Below are 17,172 nucleotides of genomic sequence, written 5' to 3'. Positions count from 1 at the left end.
TCCAGGGACTGAGAGCCGCTGGGCGTGGAGAGAGAGATCCATCCCCCTCAGCAGCTGGTTCTCCCTTGGGCCCAGCAGCTTGCTGACTTCAGGCGGAGCCAGGGGGAAAACTGGCTTCACAATCCCCCAACTCAATCCTGACCAGAAAGCCGCCTGCCTGCCAGAGATTATTTTAACTGTGGTGGCGGCATCAAGTGTGTGGGCAAGGACTTAGAAACCAGGCAAAACTTAAAAAACAGAAACAATTAGACCCCCGGAGGCACAAGGAGATTGGACTCAAAAGAGTGGCTGGCAACGCATGGTCCGAGGGGGGGCTTGGGGCGCTGCTGTTCTTCTCCCCGCATCCACCAAGGCGGGGCCTCAGAGAGCAGCCCTGAGACCCAACCCTCCTACACCAAGCCACGCCCATCAGCGCTGGAGAGCTGCTGTGCTTTTGCTTATTATTTTAACTTTTTTTCTTAATATTTTTACTTCTTAATTTTTTCCCCTGTCTTCTCTTTTCTATTTTCCAATTTTCATCTTTTCTCCCTTTCCCCCTGGAATCTGGGAAAGACCAACATTTAGGCACTGCTATGCTTAGATCAACTCTTACCATCCAGATGGTTTTTCCTTTATCTCATCCTTATCCCCGCCTCCCACAGGTTTTAGGCTCTCAGACTGTCCTTTATCTCTGGCTGTCGCTGTCCGCCCCCCCCCCACCTGCTTTTCTTTTCTTTTTTTTCCCCCCTCTCTTTTCTTTCTTGTTCCTTTTTTTCATTCCCCTTTTGGTTTGCTTCTTTATTTGTTATGTCAGTACATTTGTGTGCTTGTGTTCTCTGTATGTTTGTCTGTCTGGTTTCCTTTTCAGGGCTACCTCAAGAAAAAACCCAAAGCACACAGAGTGGAAAGTCTCAAATATCTCTGAGTAGGGAAATAAATTAATCAAAGGCATAACAAGAGAAACCAAGAGACACCATTAAAAGAACATCTCCTGAAACGACAGACCCTAGACACTCAAAGAGCCTCCTTCAATAGAGGAATACTAATAGGCACACAGTGCAGAAAGAGCTTTCAAGACTGACAAGAGACAAAAAGCTAGTCAAAATGACGAAACGAAAAAAATCGCCTCTCAAGAAACTCCAGGAAGAAATCACAGCTACAGAACTGCTCAAAACAGACATAAACAACTTAACTGAAGAAGAATTTGGAACAATTGTCATAAAATTAATCGCTAGGCTTGAAAAAACCATCAGAGAATCTATTGATACACAGACTAGGGACCTTCAAAATAGCTGTGATGAGTTAAAAAAAGGCTATAAATAAGGTGAATAATAAAATGGAGGCTACCGCTGCATGGATTGAAGAAACAGAGAGGAGAATAGGTGAATTAGAAGACATAGTTATAGCAAAAGAGGAGGCCGAGAAAGAGAGAAATTGATACAGAGCACGAAAGGAGAATCAGAGACCTGAGTGATACAATCAAATGGAACAATCTCCGTATCATAGGAGTTCTTGAAGAGGAAGATAAAGACAGAGTTCCTGAAGAGGTTCTGGACCAAATTATACATGAAAATTTCCCCAATCTGGGGAAAGAGAAAGACATTGAAATTCAAGAGACATACCGCACTCTCCTAAGACGTAACATAAACTGACCTTCAGCATGACCTATCATAGTGAAACTGGCAAAATATAAAGATAAAGAGAGAATCCTAAAAGCAGCTAGGGATAAAAGGGTCTTAACATACAAAGGGAAACCTATCAGAGTGGTTACAGACCTATCTACAACTTGGCAGACCAGAAAGGAATGGCAGAAAATCTTTAATGTGATGAACAGGAAGAATATGCAACCAAGAATTCTTTATCCAGTGAGCCTGTCTTTGAAAATAGAAGGAGAGATAAAGGTTTTCCCAAATAAACAAAAGTTGAGAGAATTCATCACCACCAAACCAGCCCTATAAGAAATCCTAAGAGGGACTCTATGAGGGAAAAGTAGCAAGGAAAATAAGACACCAGAGACATCACTACAAACATGTGCTCTACAAGGGAACACAATGAATCTAAACCCACATTTTTCAATAATAACACTGAATGTAAATGGACTGAATGCTCCAGTCAAATGACACAGGGTAGCAGAATGGATAAACCAAAATCCATCTATTTGCTGTCTACAAGAGACTCACCTTAGACCTGAAGACACCTTCAGATTGAAAGTAAGGGATTGGAGAAATATCTACCATGTGACTGGAAGCCAAAAGAAAGCTGGAGTAGCCATACTTATATCAGACAAACTGGACTTTACAGTAAAGGCAGTAAGCGTGCTGGGCCCATAAAGTAAAGGCAGTAACAAAAGATGAAGAAAGACATTATATAATAATTACAGGGTCTCTACATCAGGAAAAGCTAACAATTATGTGCCGAATTTGGAACTCCCAAATACATAAAACAACTAATCACAAACAGAAGCAATCTTATTGATAAGAATGTGCTAACTGAAGGGGACTTTAATACCCCACTTACAATAATGGATAGATCAACCAGACAAAAAAATCACTAAGGAAACAATAGACCGGAATGGCACACTGGAGCAGATGGAATTCATAGATACATTTAGAACTCTGCATCCTGAAGCTAGGGAATTCGCTTTCTTCTCGAGTGCACAGGGCACATTCTCCAAGATTGATCACATACTGGGTTATAAAACAGCCCTCCATAAATACAAAAGAATTGAGATCATACCATGCACACTTTGAGATCACAATGCTATGAAACTTGAAATCAACCACAAGAAGAAGTCTGGAAAACCTCCAAAAAATGTGGAAGTTAAAAACTACCCTACTAAAGGATGATTGGGCGAACCAGGCTATTAGAGAGGAAATTAAAAAATATATGGAAACAAATGAAAATGAGAATATAACAATCCAAACTCTCTGGGACGCAGCAAAGGCAGTCCTAAGAGGGAAGTTCATTGCAATCCAGGCCTATTTCAACAACTAGAAAAAGTGCAAACTCAAAACCTAACAGAGCACCTAAGGAAACTAGAAAGGGAGCAGGAAGAAGACCCCAAACCCAGAAAAAGAAGAGAAATAATAAAGATCAGGGCAGAATTATCACGCTAGAATCCACAAAAACAATTGAACAGATCAATGAAACCAAGAGTTTTTTTTTTTTTTTAAACAAACAAAATTGATACACTTCTAGCTAGGCTCCTCAGAAAGAGAAGAGAGAACACTCAAATAGACAAAATCATGAAGGAAAATGGATCTGTTACAACAGATCCCTCAGAAATAGAAGCAACCATCAGAGATTACTATGAAAAATTATATGCCAACGAACTGGACAATCTAGAAGAAATGGACAAATTCCTAAAAGCACATGCACTACCAAAATTCAAACGGGAAGAGATAGAAAATCTGAACAGACCCATAACCAGTGAAGACATCGAATCAGTTATTAAAAATTTCCCAATGAATAAAACCCATGGCCGGATGGATTGCCAGGGGAATTCTGCCAGACATTTAAAGCAGAGTTAACACTGATCCTTCTCAAGTTATTCCAAAAAATAGAAATGGAAGGAAGACTTCCGGACTCATTCTATGAAGCACATATCACTTTGATTCCTAAGCCAGACAGAGACCCAACAAAAAAGAGACCTACAGGCCAATATCCTTAATGAATATGGATCCAAAAATCTCAACAAGATACTAGCAAATCAAATTCAACAGTATGTAAAAAGAATTATCCATTATGACCAAGTGGGATTTATTCCTGGGTTACAAGGCTGGTTCAGTATTTGCAAATCCATCAATGTGATACATCACATTAACAAAAGAAAAGAAAAAAACCATATGATCTTGTCGATAGATGCAGAAAAAGCATTTGACAAAGTACAACATCCCTTCTTAATAAGAACCCTCGAGAAAGTCTGGATAGAAGCAACTTACTTAAACATTATAAAAGCCATTTATGAAAAGCCCACAGCTAATGTTATCCTCAATGGGGAAAAACTGAGAGCTCTCCCCCTGAGATCAGGGACACGACAGGGGTGTCCATTCTCACCACTGTTGTTTAACATAGTGCTGGAAGTCCTAGCATCAGCAATCAGACAACAAAAGGAAGTAAAAGGCATCAGAATCAGCAAAGATGAAGTCAAACTTTGACTTTTCGCAGATGACATGATACTCTACATGGAACACCCATCGACTCCACCAGAAGCCTTCTAGAACTGATCAATGAATTCAGTAAAGTTGCAAGTTACAAAATCAATGCACAAAAATCAGTTGCATTCTTATACACCAAAAATGAAGCAACAGAAAGAGAAATCAAGAAATAGGTCCCATTCACAATTGCACGAAAAATCATAAAATACCTAGGAGTAAACCTAACCAAAGATGTAAAAGACTTGTATGCTGAAAACTATAGAAGACTTAAGAAGGAAATTGAAGAAGACACAAAGAAATGGAAAAACATTCCATGCTCATGGATCAGAAGAATAAACATTGTGAAAATGTCATTATTACCCAAAGCAATGTACACATTCCATGCAATCCCCATCAAAGTTGCACCAGCAGTCTTCTCAAAGCTAGAACAAACTATCTTAAAATTCCTGTGGAACCACAAAAAACCCCGAATAGCCAAAGTAATATTCAAGAAGAAAACCAAAAAGGGAGGCGTCACAATCCCAGACTTTAGCCTCTACTACAAAGCTGTCATCATCAAGACAGTATGGTATTGGCACAAAAACAGACACATGGACCAATGGAATAGAATAGAGAGTCCAGAACTGGACCCACAGGTGTATGACCAATTAATCTTTGACAAAGCAGGAAAGAGTATCCAATGGAATAAAGACAGCCTCTTTAGCAGGTAGTGCTGGGAGAGCTGGACAGCAACATGTAGAAGAATGAAACTAGACCACTTTCTTACACCATTCACAAAAATAAACTCAAAATGGATATAGGACCTGAATGTGAGACAGGAAACCATAAAAACCCTAGAGGAGAAAGCAGGAAATAGCCTCCTTGATTACAATTTCCTCCTCGACACATCCCCGGAGGCAAGGGAATCAAGAACAAAAATGAACTATTGGGACCTCACCAAGATAAAAAGCTTCTGAAATGCAAAGGAAACAATCAAAAAAAACTAACAGGCAACCAACGGAATGGGAAAAGATAGTGGCATATGGCATATCAGATAAAGGGTTAGTATCCAAAATCTACAAGGAACTCACTAAACTCCATACCCTAAAAACGAATAATCCAGTGAGGAAATGGGCAGAAGACCTGAACAGACACTTCTCCAAAGAAGACGTCCAGATGGCTTACAGGCACATGAAATGATGCTCAGTGTCATTCAGCATCAAGGAAATACAAATCAAAACCACACTGAGATACCACCTCACACTGGTCAGAGTGGCTAAAATGAATAAATCAAGAGACTATAGATGCTGGCCAGGATGTGGAGAAACAGGCACCCTCCTACACTGTTGGTGGGAATGTAAACTGGTGCAGCCGCTCTGGAAAACAGTGTGGAGGTTCCTCAAAAAACTATCCATAGAACTCCCCTATGACCCAGCAATAGCAGTGCTAGGGATTTATCTAAGGGATACAGAAGTGATGATACAAAGGGGCACACGTACCCCAGTGTTCATAGCAGCACTGTCAACAATAGCCAAATCATGGAAAGAGCCTAAATGTCCATCACCTGATGAGTGGATCACGAAGATGTGGTATATATATCTATACAACGGAGTACTATGTGACAATGAGGAAGAATGAAATCTGGCCATTTGTAGCAAGTGGATGGACCTCAAGGGTGCCATGCTAAGCAAAATAAGTCAGGTGGAGAAGGACAGATACCATATGTTTGTACTCATAGGTCTAACAGGAGAAACCTAACAGAGGAACTTAGGGAAGGGAAGGTGGAAAGAAAGCTGGGAAGAGACAGGGACACAAATCATGAGAGACTATTGAATACTGAAAATGAACCGAGGACTGAAGGGGGAGGGGGAGGAAGCGGGTGATGGCCATGGAGGGGGGCACTTGTGGGGAGAAGCACTGGGTGTTATATGGAAACCAATTTGATAATAAATTTATTATAAATTTAAACAAAACCTGTCTGTAAAGGTATGTGCTTTAAACTGCTCAGACAAGTATCTCTGCTGAGTCTTTGTGAGATGAGACGGACTTTCTGTTCGTGCTGGTTGATAAAAGCAGCCCATCTCCGATGACCAGACACAGCCAGGTGCCAGATCAGATGTGTACTCTGGCCTGTGGGCCATTTCTCACTGGTAGTCACATTTGGTTTTTTGCAAATTGCATTGAACTTAGTTCATTATAGGGAAAGAAAACCTTATCTGTGTTTTGTTAAAAAATGCCTCCCCCTCTTTTTTCAGATGGTGCAGACATTTTCCCGTTGCATCTTGTGTTCCAAGGATGAAGTCGACTTGGATGAGTTATTAGCTGCGAGGTTGGTGACGTTTCTGATGGACAATTACCAAGAGATTTTGAAAGTCCCTTTGGCCTTGCAGACCTCCATAGAGGAGCGTGTGGCTCATCTACGAAGAGTCCAGGTAAAGGAAGGAATATTGCCAGTCCTCTAAAATTGCCACCAGAAAGTCATGTAAATTTAGGTTTCTTGGGAATTCTTGTTGGGAAGGAGTAAGTGAACAGGGAGAGGTACATGGTAAGCACTGTATGTGTTTGGTATTACTGAAAATTTATGGAATGCTTGCTTGGTTTGGTTATGTTAATAAATGGTGCATACTTCTGGTTGCAAATTCCTTAAATGAATTGGTAGAACCCGCATATAATTCCTGATATAAATGATTTATGTGCTATACATGTCTTGATCATAATCGCCCTGTGACCTACGTACTACTGATATTTGCATTTTTTGGATGAGTAAGCTGAGGCACGGAGAACTTAAGTCACAGAGCCAGGATCCAAACAGATGCACCCAGTCTCCAGAATCAGTGCCCTGTCCTACCATAGTGCCTGCATAAAACTCGGTGTGGTAGAAGAACGGCCTCAGAGCTGTAAAGGCCTGGCTGGGCTGGTTCCTGGTTCTCCTTTTTTCCTGGTTTTGTGGCTTTGGGCGAGTCTCTTAACCTCTCTGGATTTTAGTTTCTGCAAGTGTTAAAATGGGCCATACCTGCTCTGTAAAATTGTTGTTAAGAGTCAAATACTATACTGTAAAACCCTTAGCATAAATGTCTGACATATAGCAGGTACTCTGTGAAAGGTAGCTATTATTGTTCTTTTAAAATGATGCGGAAGAGCGGCACCTGAGTGGCTCAGTTGGTTGAGCGTCCGTCTTCGGCTTAGGTCATGATCTCATGGTTCGTGGGTTCGAGCCCCGCATGAGGCTCTGTGCTGACAGACAGCTCAGACCCTGGAGCCTGTCTTCAGATTCTGTGTCTCCCTCTCTCTCTTCTCTGACCCTCCCCTGCTTAAGCTGTCTCTCTCCCTCTCTCTCAAAAATAAATACAACATTAAAAAAATTTTTAAATGATGCAGAAGAAATGTAATGCATAACTACTGTGTGGGCCCCAAAGTGGGCTTTGTATGGCAGCCTTGATAAATGCAAGCAAAAGATCTGCTTAGCTCCTTTAGAATGATTTACCCTCTTTCTGCTTAAGTACTTTTTGAGGTTGCACAATTAAGGACCAGTGAGCTGCTACCTCCCCAAGTATTATCAGAGTGAATCACTCTTTCATCTGTTTTCAGTGTGCAACCTAAAAACTAAAATAAAAATTTTGGGTAATTATCAACCTAATAATACATTGAAAGAATTTGGAAAATATAGAAAATGCACACCAAAAACTCTTAACAATAACACTACACATTTAGTTAGTATCACAATCTTTCGGTTGTTTTTCTGTCAGGTCGTATCTTGCCTGCCCTGCCTTCCCCACCCTTCTTCTCCCTTCCCTTCCCCTTCCCTGACCCTCCTCTGTCCTCCCTCCCCCTCCCCTCCTCTCCTCTCACTCACTCATTCTCTCACTCTTTCTCTTTTGTGCCTTATTTTCTCCTGATAATATGACAAGAAATATTTCCCATATCACTAAATATTCTTGACTGACACCAGGGTTGTTGAGAGCTCAGACTCTGGAGCTACATGTTGCTTATGTTCCTGATGTACCCTTAATTGGCCCTGTGACCTTGGGCACATCTTATGTATTTATTTATTTATTTATTTATTTATTTATTTATTTATTTATTTTTAATATAGTTTATTGTCAAGTTGGTTTCCATATAATACCCAGTGCTCATCCCAACAAGTGCCGGCCTCCATGCCCATCACCCTGTTTCCCCTCTCCCCCACCACCCATCAACCCTCAGTTTGTTCTCAGTATTTGAGTCTCTTGTGGTCTGTTGGGCACATTTTGTAATGTGTCTCTGCTTCAGCCTCTACCTGACATCTTTCTTTTCTCATCTGTACAATGGGATGATAATAGTCAATACCTACCTCTTAGGGTTGTTTTAGGGATTGAATGGCTTAAGATGTGGAAAGTGCTTAGAATAATATTTATCACATAGTAGACCCTCAATTGGTAGCTGCTGTTAATATTATCATTGTTAGTGTTATGTTATTCCACAATATTGTTATTATTGGTAATATAGTATCCTGTAATGTGGATATATGCCATAATTTATTTAAATGGGTTTCTTTGGTTAATACTTAGATTGTTTCCATGTCTCCCTCTGTTTTGCAAACAACATAACAGTAAATATTTTTGTAGCTAGTTTTTTTTGGGGGGGTGGGAATCCACAATTATTTTTTAAGAATAATTTGTTTTAAGTTTGTTTATTTTGAGAAGAGAGAGAGAGGGAGGGAGGGAGGGAGGGATCCCAAGCAGGCTCCATGCCGTCAGCACCAATCCCTCTGTGAGGCTCCATCTCACAACTGTGAGATTACAACCTGAGCCGAAATCAAGAGTCAGATGCTCAGCTGACTGAGCCACCCAGGTGTCTCTATAAGAATACATTTTTACGAGTGGCATTACATGGCCAAAGGATGTATTTTAAGTATTGATTGCATATTGCCAAATTTCCCTTTAGAATGATTGTTCCAATTTATATTCCTATGAATGGTCTAAGAAAGTATTCATTTCTTTGCACCCTGGTCTACTTTGGGTATTATCATTTACATATAAACCTTTGCCATTTTATTGGGTAAAAAGTATAACCTTACTGTTGTTTTAGTTAAATCTTCTCCCACCAATATTTTTATGACCCTAACTTATAACAAAAGTAAAGAAGAAATGCTTCACTGAATTTCTGCCAGGAGAAGTGATAGCAATAGCTATGTTACTCTGTATACTTGCTGGGTGTGTGTGTTCCCATAGCACAGGCATATACTGTAGCAGCTTATAACTGAGCCCTTTGCTCTCACTCAAAGATGAGAAGGCTGAGCTGTGCTGATTCATTCCACTGCACATTATCATGATCTTGGGGAGGGTACTGCTCTGGCAGTAAATAATACCAGTAAGCACTCATTTGTCCAATTATATTTTCTCTCTTGGAAGTACTCAGCAGAATTGCCAAACAGTTGTTTCAGTGTTCAGAGATCTCTGTTCTCTCCTGTGGATGACTCAGCCCCTACAGCATGTCAGATTTAGGGCAGTGCTTCTCTGAAAATGAACAGTGTTAATTGGATAGTTCTGGGGAAATTTCTTGGCTGACCCTGGGATAGATAAGCTGTGAGGAAGGCATTGTTTTTGACACCAACCTTCTATCAACCTGACTACAATCCTCTTCTTCCCTTCCTTTATTTAATCATAGAGATCTAGAGTTTTTCCTACTAGGCATCTGGCTGCAGAAAAACAAAAGTGTTATATTTGGGGAAGATGGAACACTTTAATTGTGGTCTATCCTGGTGGGGCTTTTTCTATATAATATAGTGATTCACCAGTTCCGAACATCACTCCAGTGCTCATCATGACAAGTGCACTACTTAATCCCCATAACCTTTCTTACCCACCCCTCACCATCTCCCCTCTGTTTACTAAGAGTCTGTTTCTTGGTTGTTTCTCTCTCTCTTTTTTCCCTTTGCTCATTTTTTTGTTTGTTTCTTAAATTCCACTTGTGAGTGAAATTATATGGTATTTTTTTTTCACTAATCAACTTATTTCTTGTAGCATTATACTCTCTAACTCCATCCTTGTTGCAAATGTCCAGATTTCATTCTTTTTTATGGCTGAATAATATTCCTCTGTGTGTGTGTGTGTGTGTGTGTGTGTGTGTGTGTGTGTGTGTGACATCTCCATCCATTCATCTGTTAATGGACACTTGGGCTGCTTCTGTATCTTGGCTCTTGTAAATAATGCTACAATAAACATAGGTGTGCATATTTATTTTCAAATTAGTGTTTTCATTTTCTTTGGGTAAATATCCAGAAGTGGAATGCTGGGTCATATGGTTTTGCTTTTCATTTGTTGAGGAACTTTCATACTATTTTCCGTAATGGTTGCACCAATTTACATTCCACCAACAGTTCACAAGGGTTCCCTTTTCTCCACATCCTTGCCAACAGTTGTCGTTTCCTGTGTTTTTTATTCTAGCCATTGTGACTGGTGTGAGGTGGTATCTCACTGTAGTTTTGATTTGTGTTTTCTGTATGATTAGTGATGTTAAACGTCTTTCCATGTGTCAATTGGCCATCTGTAGGTCTTCTTTGGAAAAATGTCTTTTCCGGTCTTCTGCCTATTTTAAAATTAGATTTTTTAGGGGGGTTGAGTTGTGTAAGTTCTGTGTTTTGGATAGTAAACTATTATTGGATGTATCGTGTGCAGATATTTTCTCCCATTCTCTATGTTACCTTTTAATTTTATTGAGGGTTTTTTTGTTGTTGTTTTGTTTTGGTTTTTGGGGTTTTTTGTTTGTTTGCTATACAAAATCTTTTTATTTTAGTGTAGTCCCAGGAGTTTATTTTTGCTTCTGTTTCCCTTGCCTGAGGAGACATTATCCATAAATATGTTGTTTAGGGTGATATTATAGCCTTTGTTTTCTTTTAGGAGTTTTAAGATTTGGGGTCTCACATTTTAGGTCTTTAACCCATTTTGAGTTTATATTTGTCTATGGTATAAGAAAGTAGTCTAGTTTTATTCTTTTGCATATAGTTGTCCCGTTTTCCCAGCACTATTTATTGAAAACCTTCTTTTCACCATTGTACATTCTTGCCTCCTTTGTCACAGATTAATTGACATACATGCATAGGTTTATTTCTAGGCTCTCTGTTCTGTTCAGGACATTGATTTATGTGTCTTTTTTTGTTCCAGTACCATAAATATTTGATTACTATAACTTTGTAGTATAGTTTGAAATCTGAGACTATGATACTTCAGCTTTGTTCTTTTCTCTCAAGATTGCTTTTGACTTTTGTGGTTTCATACATATTTTAGAATATTTTTTCTTGTTCTGTGTAAAGTGTTATTGGTATTTTGATAGAGATTGTGTTAAATCTGTAGATTGCTTCAAGTGATATGGGCATTTTAATGATATTCTTCCAATCTCTGAGCATGGCATATCTTTCCATTTGTGCTGTCTTCAATTTCTTTCATTAAGGGTATAGTCTGTCACCTCCTTGGTTAAATTTATTCCTAGATAATTTATTCTTTTTGGTACAATTATAAGTGGTTTATTTTTCAATTTCTCTTTCTTCTACTTTAATATTAGCCTCCAGAAATGCAACAGATTTCTCCATATTAATTTTGTATCCTGCAAGTTTACTAAATTCATTTATTACTTCTAAAGTTTTTTGGTTGAGTCTTGGGTTTTTATGTGTAGTATCATGTTATCTGCAAATATTGACAGTTTTCCTTCTTCCTTCTCATTTTGGAGGCAATTTATTTCTTTTACGTGTCTCCTGTGGCTAGGACTTCCAGTACTGTGTCGAATAAAAGTGATGTGAGAATGGTCATCCTTGTCTTGTTCTGGATCTTAGAGGAGAAGCTTTCAGCTTTTTAATCATTGAGTATGATGTGAGTTCTGGCTTTTTCAGTGTGCCCTTTATTATGTTGAGGTATGTTCCCTCTAAACCCACTTAGTTGAGTGATTTCTTTTTTTCATGAATGGCTGTTGTATTTTGCCGAATGCTTTTTCTGCTTCTGTTGAAATAATGATATGGTTTTTATCCTTCTTCTTGTTAATGTGATGTATTACATTTAACTGATTTGTGATTAGCGAGCCACCCTTCTATCCCTGCAATAAATCCCACTTGGTCATGGTGAATGATCCTTTTAATGTATTAATATTTTGTTGATGCTTTTAGATCTGTGTTAATCAGAGATACTGGCCTATAGTTACCTTTCTTTGTAGTATGTTTGTCTGGTTCTGGCATCAGGGTAATGCTGACCTTGTAGAATGACTTAGGAAGTTATCCTTCCTCTTTGGATTTTTTGAATAGTTGCAGAAGAATAGGTATTAACTCTTTTTTAAATGTTTGGTAGAGTTCACCTGTGAAGCTGTTTGATACTGAACTGTTGTTTGTTGGGGGTTTTGTCATTACCAATTCAGTTTCATTACGAGTTGTTGATCTGTTCAAATTTTTTATTTCTTTCTGATTTAGCCTAGGAAGGTTGCATACTTCTAAGAATTTACCCATATCTTCTAGGTTGCTCAATTTTTCAGGTAAATTTTCATAAGACTCTCTTATAATCCTTTTTATTTCTGTGGTATTATTATTTCTCGTCCTTTATTTCTGATTTTATTTATTTTGGTTTTCTCTCTTTTTTCCTTGATTAAGTCTGGTTAAAGGTTTATCAATTTTGTTATTTTCAAAGAAATAGCTCTTAATTTCATTTATTAAAACTTTTTTAAAATCTCTATTATTTCCTTTTTTATAGTCTCTTTATTATTTCCTTCCTTCTATTAGCTTTGGGCTTTGTCCTTTGTTGTTGTTATTCTTTTAGGTGTAAGAGTAGGTTGTTTATTAGAGATTTTTAAGGTTCTTTTTTTTAGGTTCTTGAGATAGGCCTGTTACACTATAAATCTCCCGCTCTGAACTGCTTTTACTGTGTTCCAATGATTGGGACCATTGTATTTGGTTTTTAATTTTTTATTTATTTATATTATTTCAAGAGAGCAGGTACAAGTGGGGGAGAGAGGCAAAGGGTGAGAGAACCCTGGATGGGCTTCACGCTGGCCATGTAGCCCCCGTGACATTGGGCTCAATCCCATGACCCTGAGTTGGTTATTTAGTTGCACATGTTTTTTGTTTATTCCAGTTTTTTGTTTTTTCTTTGTTTTTTTATAACTGATTTCTACTTTTACACTGTTTTGGTTGGAAAAGATGCTTGATATGAATTCAGTCTTCTTAAATTTATTGAGTCTTGTTTTGTGGCCTAACATGTGATCTATCATGAAGAATGTTCCATGTACACTTGAAAAGAATGCGTATTCTGCTGTATTTGAATGGAATATTACATATATATTTGTTAGGTCCATCTAATCTAATGTATTGTTCAAAACCACTGTTTCCTTGTTGATTTTCTGTCAGGATCACTTCTCCATTGATGTAAGTGGGAGGTTAAAGTCTCCTATTATGATTGTGTTACTGTCAGTTTCTCCCTTTATGCCTGTTAATATTTGCTTTATGTAAATTATATACACACATATATAGTTTTTTAGGTTTTTATGTACTTACTTGAGAGAGAGAGAGAGAGAGAGAGAGAGGGAGAATGAGCAGGGAAGGGACAGAGAGAGAGGGTGGGACAGAGGATCCTGAAGTGAGTACTGTGCTGACAGCATAGAGCCTGATGTGCGGCTAGAACTCATAAACCACGAGATTGTGACCTGAGTTGAAGTCTGATGCTTAATCAACTGAGCCATCCAACTGCCCCTGAAATTAAGTGTTTTTAATGGTTGCTCATTTATTTATAGGTCTTAGTACTCTTTCCTCTTTTTGCTTCTTTCTCTCTTCTGCCCTATACAATGTCTGAATATTTGTTTTCTTGATTTTCACTGTTAATGTATTCAGAAATGGTTGTAGAACTTCTTTCTACATGACTGCAAAGCTATATGTATTTCTCTTTCCATCCCTGGGGAGGAGAGGATCAGATTCTTCAGATGTGGGAAGGGAACCACAGAGTGTGATCAATAGTAAAATTGTTTTGAATCATTTTTGTCAACATGTTTAGCTTATGTCTCAACTTAAAATTTTATTTAAAAGAGCACACAGGCTTTTTGTTTATTAAAATGGCTCTTGGGTTTAAAAGGGTAAAAATCTCCTACTTAAAACTGTTGCTGTGATATTTTTTGATATTATAGAAACACTTTCACCTTTTAACAGTTTTTCCCAAAGTGTATTTGACTGCTATATTTGATATGAACTAATTTTTGCAATTTATGTGAAAATATATTTATCCCTTTCACTATTAATCCTTTTGCCTCAGATAAAATACCCAGGAGCTGATATGGATATCACTTTATCAGCTCCATCATTTTGCTGGCAGATCAGTCCAGAGGAATTTGAATACCAGAGAGCATACGGCTCTCAAGAACCTCTGGCAGCCTTGTTGGAGGAAGTCATAACAGATGCCAAACTCTCCAGCAAAGAGAAGAAGAAAAAACTGAAGCAGGTAAAAAAAGAATATCCTTATTAGTCATTTCATCTTCCGCCTGCTTTTCTTATATTTTTTCCTTTTTATTCTCTATTTTAACAAGTTTCATATGAATCTCCTCTTCTGAGACGTAGCACTTTTGAAAGTATATTATTCAATTCATATATTCCAACAGTCGCATTGTTTTACACAATTGTGGTCTGTTTTCCACATCTTTATTTACCAGTGTAGATATTTTACCATTGCTGAACTCTTCCTTAATGGAGCTGTTCGCTATTATTTATCCTTTGTTTTTGGTAGGTGGTTTGATGTGAGTTAGTGGAGTAATTATTTTATATTCAGGGAAGCTATCAGATGAGGACAGATTCCTTTTGATTTTTTTTTGAAAGGCAAATTATACTGAATTTGCAAATATAAAATGTGTAAAAGTGAAAAGACTTTGGTTTTAGATAGCTAATATTAAATTGGTTTTCTGCCTCAGGCATCACAAAAAGTTTTTAGTTCCTGCTAGGAACACAGTTTAGGGTTTCACTGAATAGTATTTAAGTCAAACTAGATATACTTTGACCATTCTTAAAGTATTGATTCTAGATTAAGTGAATGGTTTTTATTTTTGAAGTCTGACTCCTGCAACCTTGATTCCTGATCCCATCATGCATATAGGATTATACACAGAGTACCAGAATCCTAGACTCTCAATCATATTTTTCTCAGTAATTTTGGAGAAGAGTTCAGTGTTGAGGATAAAGAAAAAGCATATTGCCTCTCTTTAAGCTTTTCATAAAGTCATATCTACTGGAATGTTTTCCCTTCCATTTGAGCAGAAGCAGGTGGGGCTCAGTTGGAGAAGCTGGAAGATCGTGAAATGTAGTTAGGCCAAAATTTTCTTCAACTGTGTAGAACATAAGTTATTTTCAAGTCAGAATTACTTGTGAATGTTTTTAAAGTGAAGTCTATTTATAGTTAGCAGTGGGGGAAATTTTAAGAAATAAGACCCAAATGAGAAGTTTATTTGAAGCTTCGATCAAATTTAAGTTGAATTATATCTACAGCAAGTGGAATCAAATGATCTTACCAAAAGAAATGGATTTGTGTTGGAGTGAGTTTGATTATGATTAGTTGTCTTATTCTCCTTTCTGATAGAGAGCAGTAAACATTAAAAAAAAAACAAAAACAGCTTGTATGGAATCAGAAATCAGAGCAGAAAGTCTTTAATTTTAAATTAGATCACCTAATTTTATTGGCCCTTATCTGGGTTTTTTTGGATTCATCTTGAACCTTTTTTTTTTTTTTTTAGTTTCAAAAATCCTATCCTGAAGTCTATCAAGAACGATTTCCTACACCAGAAAGTGAAGCAGTTCTGTTTCCTGAAAAACCAAAACCGAAACCGAAGCCACAGCTGCTAATGTGGGCACTAAAAAACCCTTTCCAACCATTTCAAAGAACTAGAAGTTTTCGGATGTAGTGCTTATGTAGTTCTTAGAGATCTCTGTACCTGTTGCCTTGAGCAAATTGGTGGTTATGGGAGGACTATGATAGTGGAAGAAAGAAGAGCAGGAAATACAGACTCCTGAAATATAAAGTTATTGGACTTCCAAAAACGTTGAGCCATTATCAGTATTTTTGTAAAACTCAGTGCTAGTTTTAAAGTGTACAAAGCAGTTAAAAGTTCAGACAGATGTATAGTAGTATGGTTAATATGTGTGTTTGTAATTATTACAAAGTTTGTGGGTATTTTTATTTTTTTATTTGTTGTCTTTCATGGTGTTAATAGAATAATTGTACATTTCAGTTACTGAGGTCTTTGCTCTAACCAAGTCCTAAAAATAGTGTATGTACTTGAATAAGAGAGACACTGGGTACTGCTACTGTGATGCTATTGACCTCATAGCTTAGTAGTTGTGACTTCTCTTTGTGTGAAATCTGGTTTTCATTGTTGTACAGAGAATCTTAAGGCCCTATATTATGATGACTGTGTCTTTTATTGCAGATTCGTTGGACATTATGACAGATTTAACTAAAGCTGGTACTTTTGTTACAGATATATTAACTGGTGTTTACCTGTAGGTGGAGTTGATTTTCATTTGCCTGCAGTGGTATAATTTCGGCTTTGGCTGAAGATGGAAAATTGAACTCAGTAAACTTTTTGGTTCCCGTGTACCTGTGGTTGTGAGTCAGGTTGATGTTGTTTCATGAAAAACACAAATGGTTTAAGTAAAAACAAGACTGCTTCCTCTGTCTTTCCCCCAGCTTCCTCATCCTTTTGAAAGTAAATAGAATGTAAATAAATTGTTTTTGTTTTTTTATGCTCTGTGATGTTTCTTATTTTTGTATTTACTTAGGTCAGTTAGAGAACATCCTCAGACGCTAAACTTCATTGTCTTGGTCTGTGTCCTCACATCATTCATTTATTTCTATGATAAAATGAGTGACTTTTAGGCTTTTGTACAAGCCTTTAGGAGGCTTTGTCTGTTTCTTTTGCTTTGCTTTGCCCTTTTGCAAATAATGGTACACTTACAATATGGAGCATCTGGAAGCCTTCTTCTGTAAGTAATTACCCTAAATTTTAAGAGTAACAGTCACTAATTGGCTTTGGACTGAATTTCCCTTGCCTTTGCCATCTGGCCCTGTTC

General features: G+C 37.8%; 1 protein-coding gene across 1 annotated transcript in view; it reads left to right on the top strand.

The window, feature by feature from the left end:
* Positions 1–16,846, top strand: part of DEPDC1B (DEP domain containing 1B) — an 85,825-nt gene extending 68,979 nt beyond the window's left edge. Inside the window, exons 9-11 of the mRNA XM_029941363.1 lie at positions 6,371–6,547; positions 14,372–14,557; positions 15,837–16,846. Coding sequence (XP_029797223.1) covers positions 6,371–6,547; positions 14,372–14,557; positions 15,837–16,004 — 531 coding nt within the window. The 3' untranslated portion in view covers positions 16,005–16,846. The remainder of the gene's footprint in view (positions 1–6,370; positions 6,548–14,371; positions 14,558–15,836) is intronic.
* Positions 16,847–17,172: the final 326 nt, after the last annotated feature.

The sequence above is a fragment of the Suricata suricatta genome, chromosome 6 (assembly GCF_006229205.1).
Source record: "Suricata suricatta isolate VVHF042 chromosome 6, meerkat_22Aug2017_6uvM2_HiC, whole genome shotgun sequence".
NCBI lineage: Eukaryota > Metazoa > Chordata > Mammalia > Carnivora > Herpestidae > Suricata > Suricata suricatta.
The sequence above is the reverse complement of the archived record's forward strand: the minus strand, read 5'-3'. Positions and strand labels throughout refer to the sequence as shown.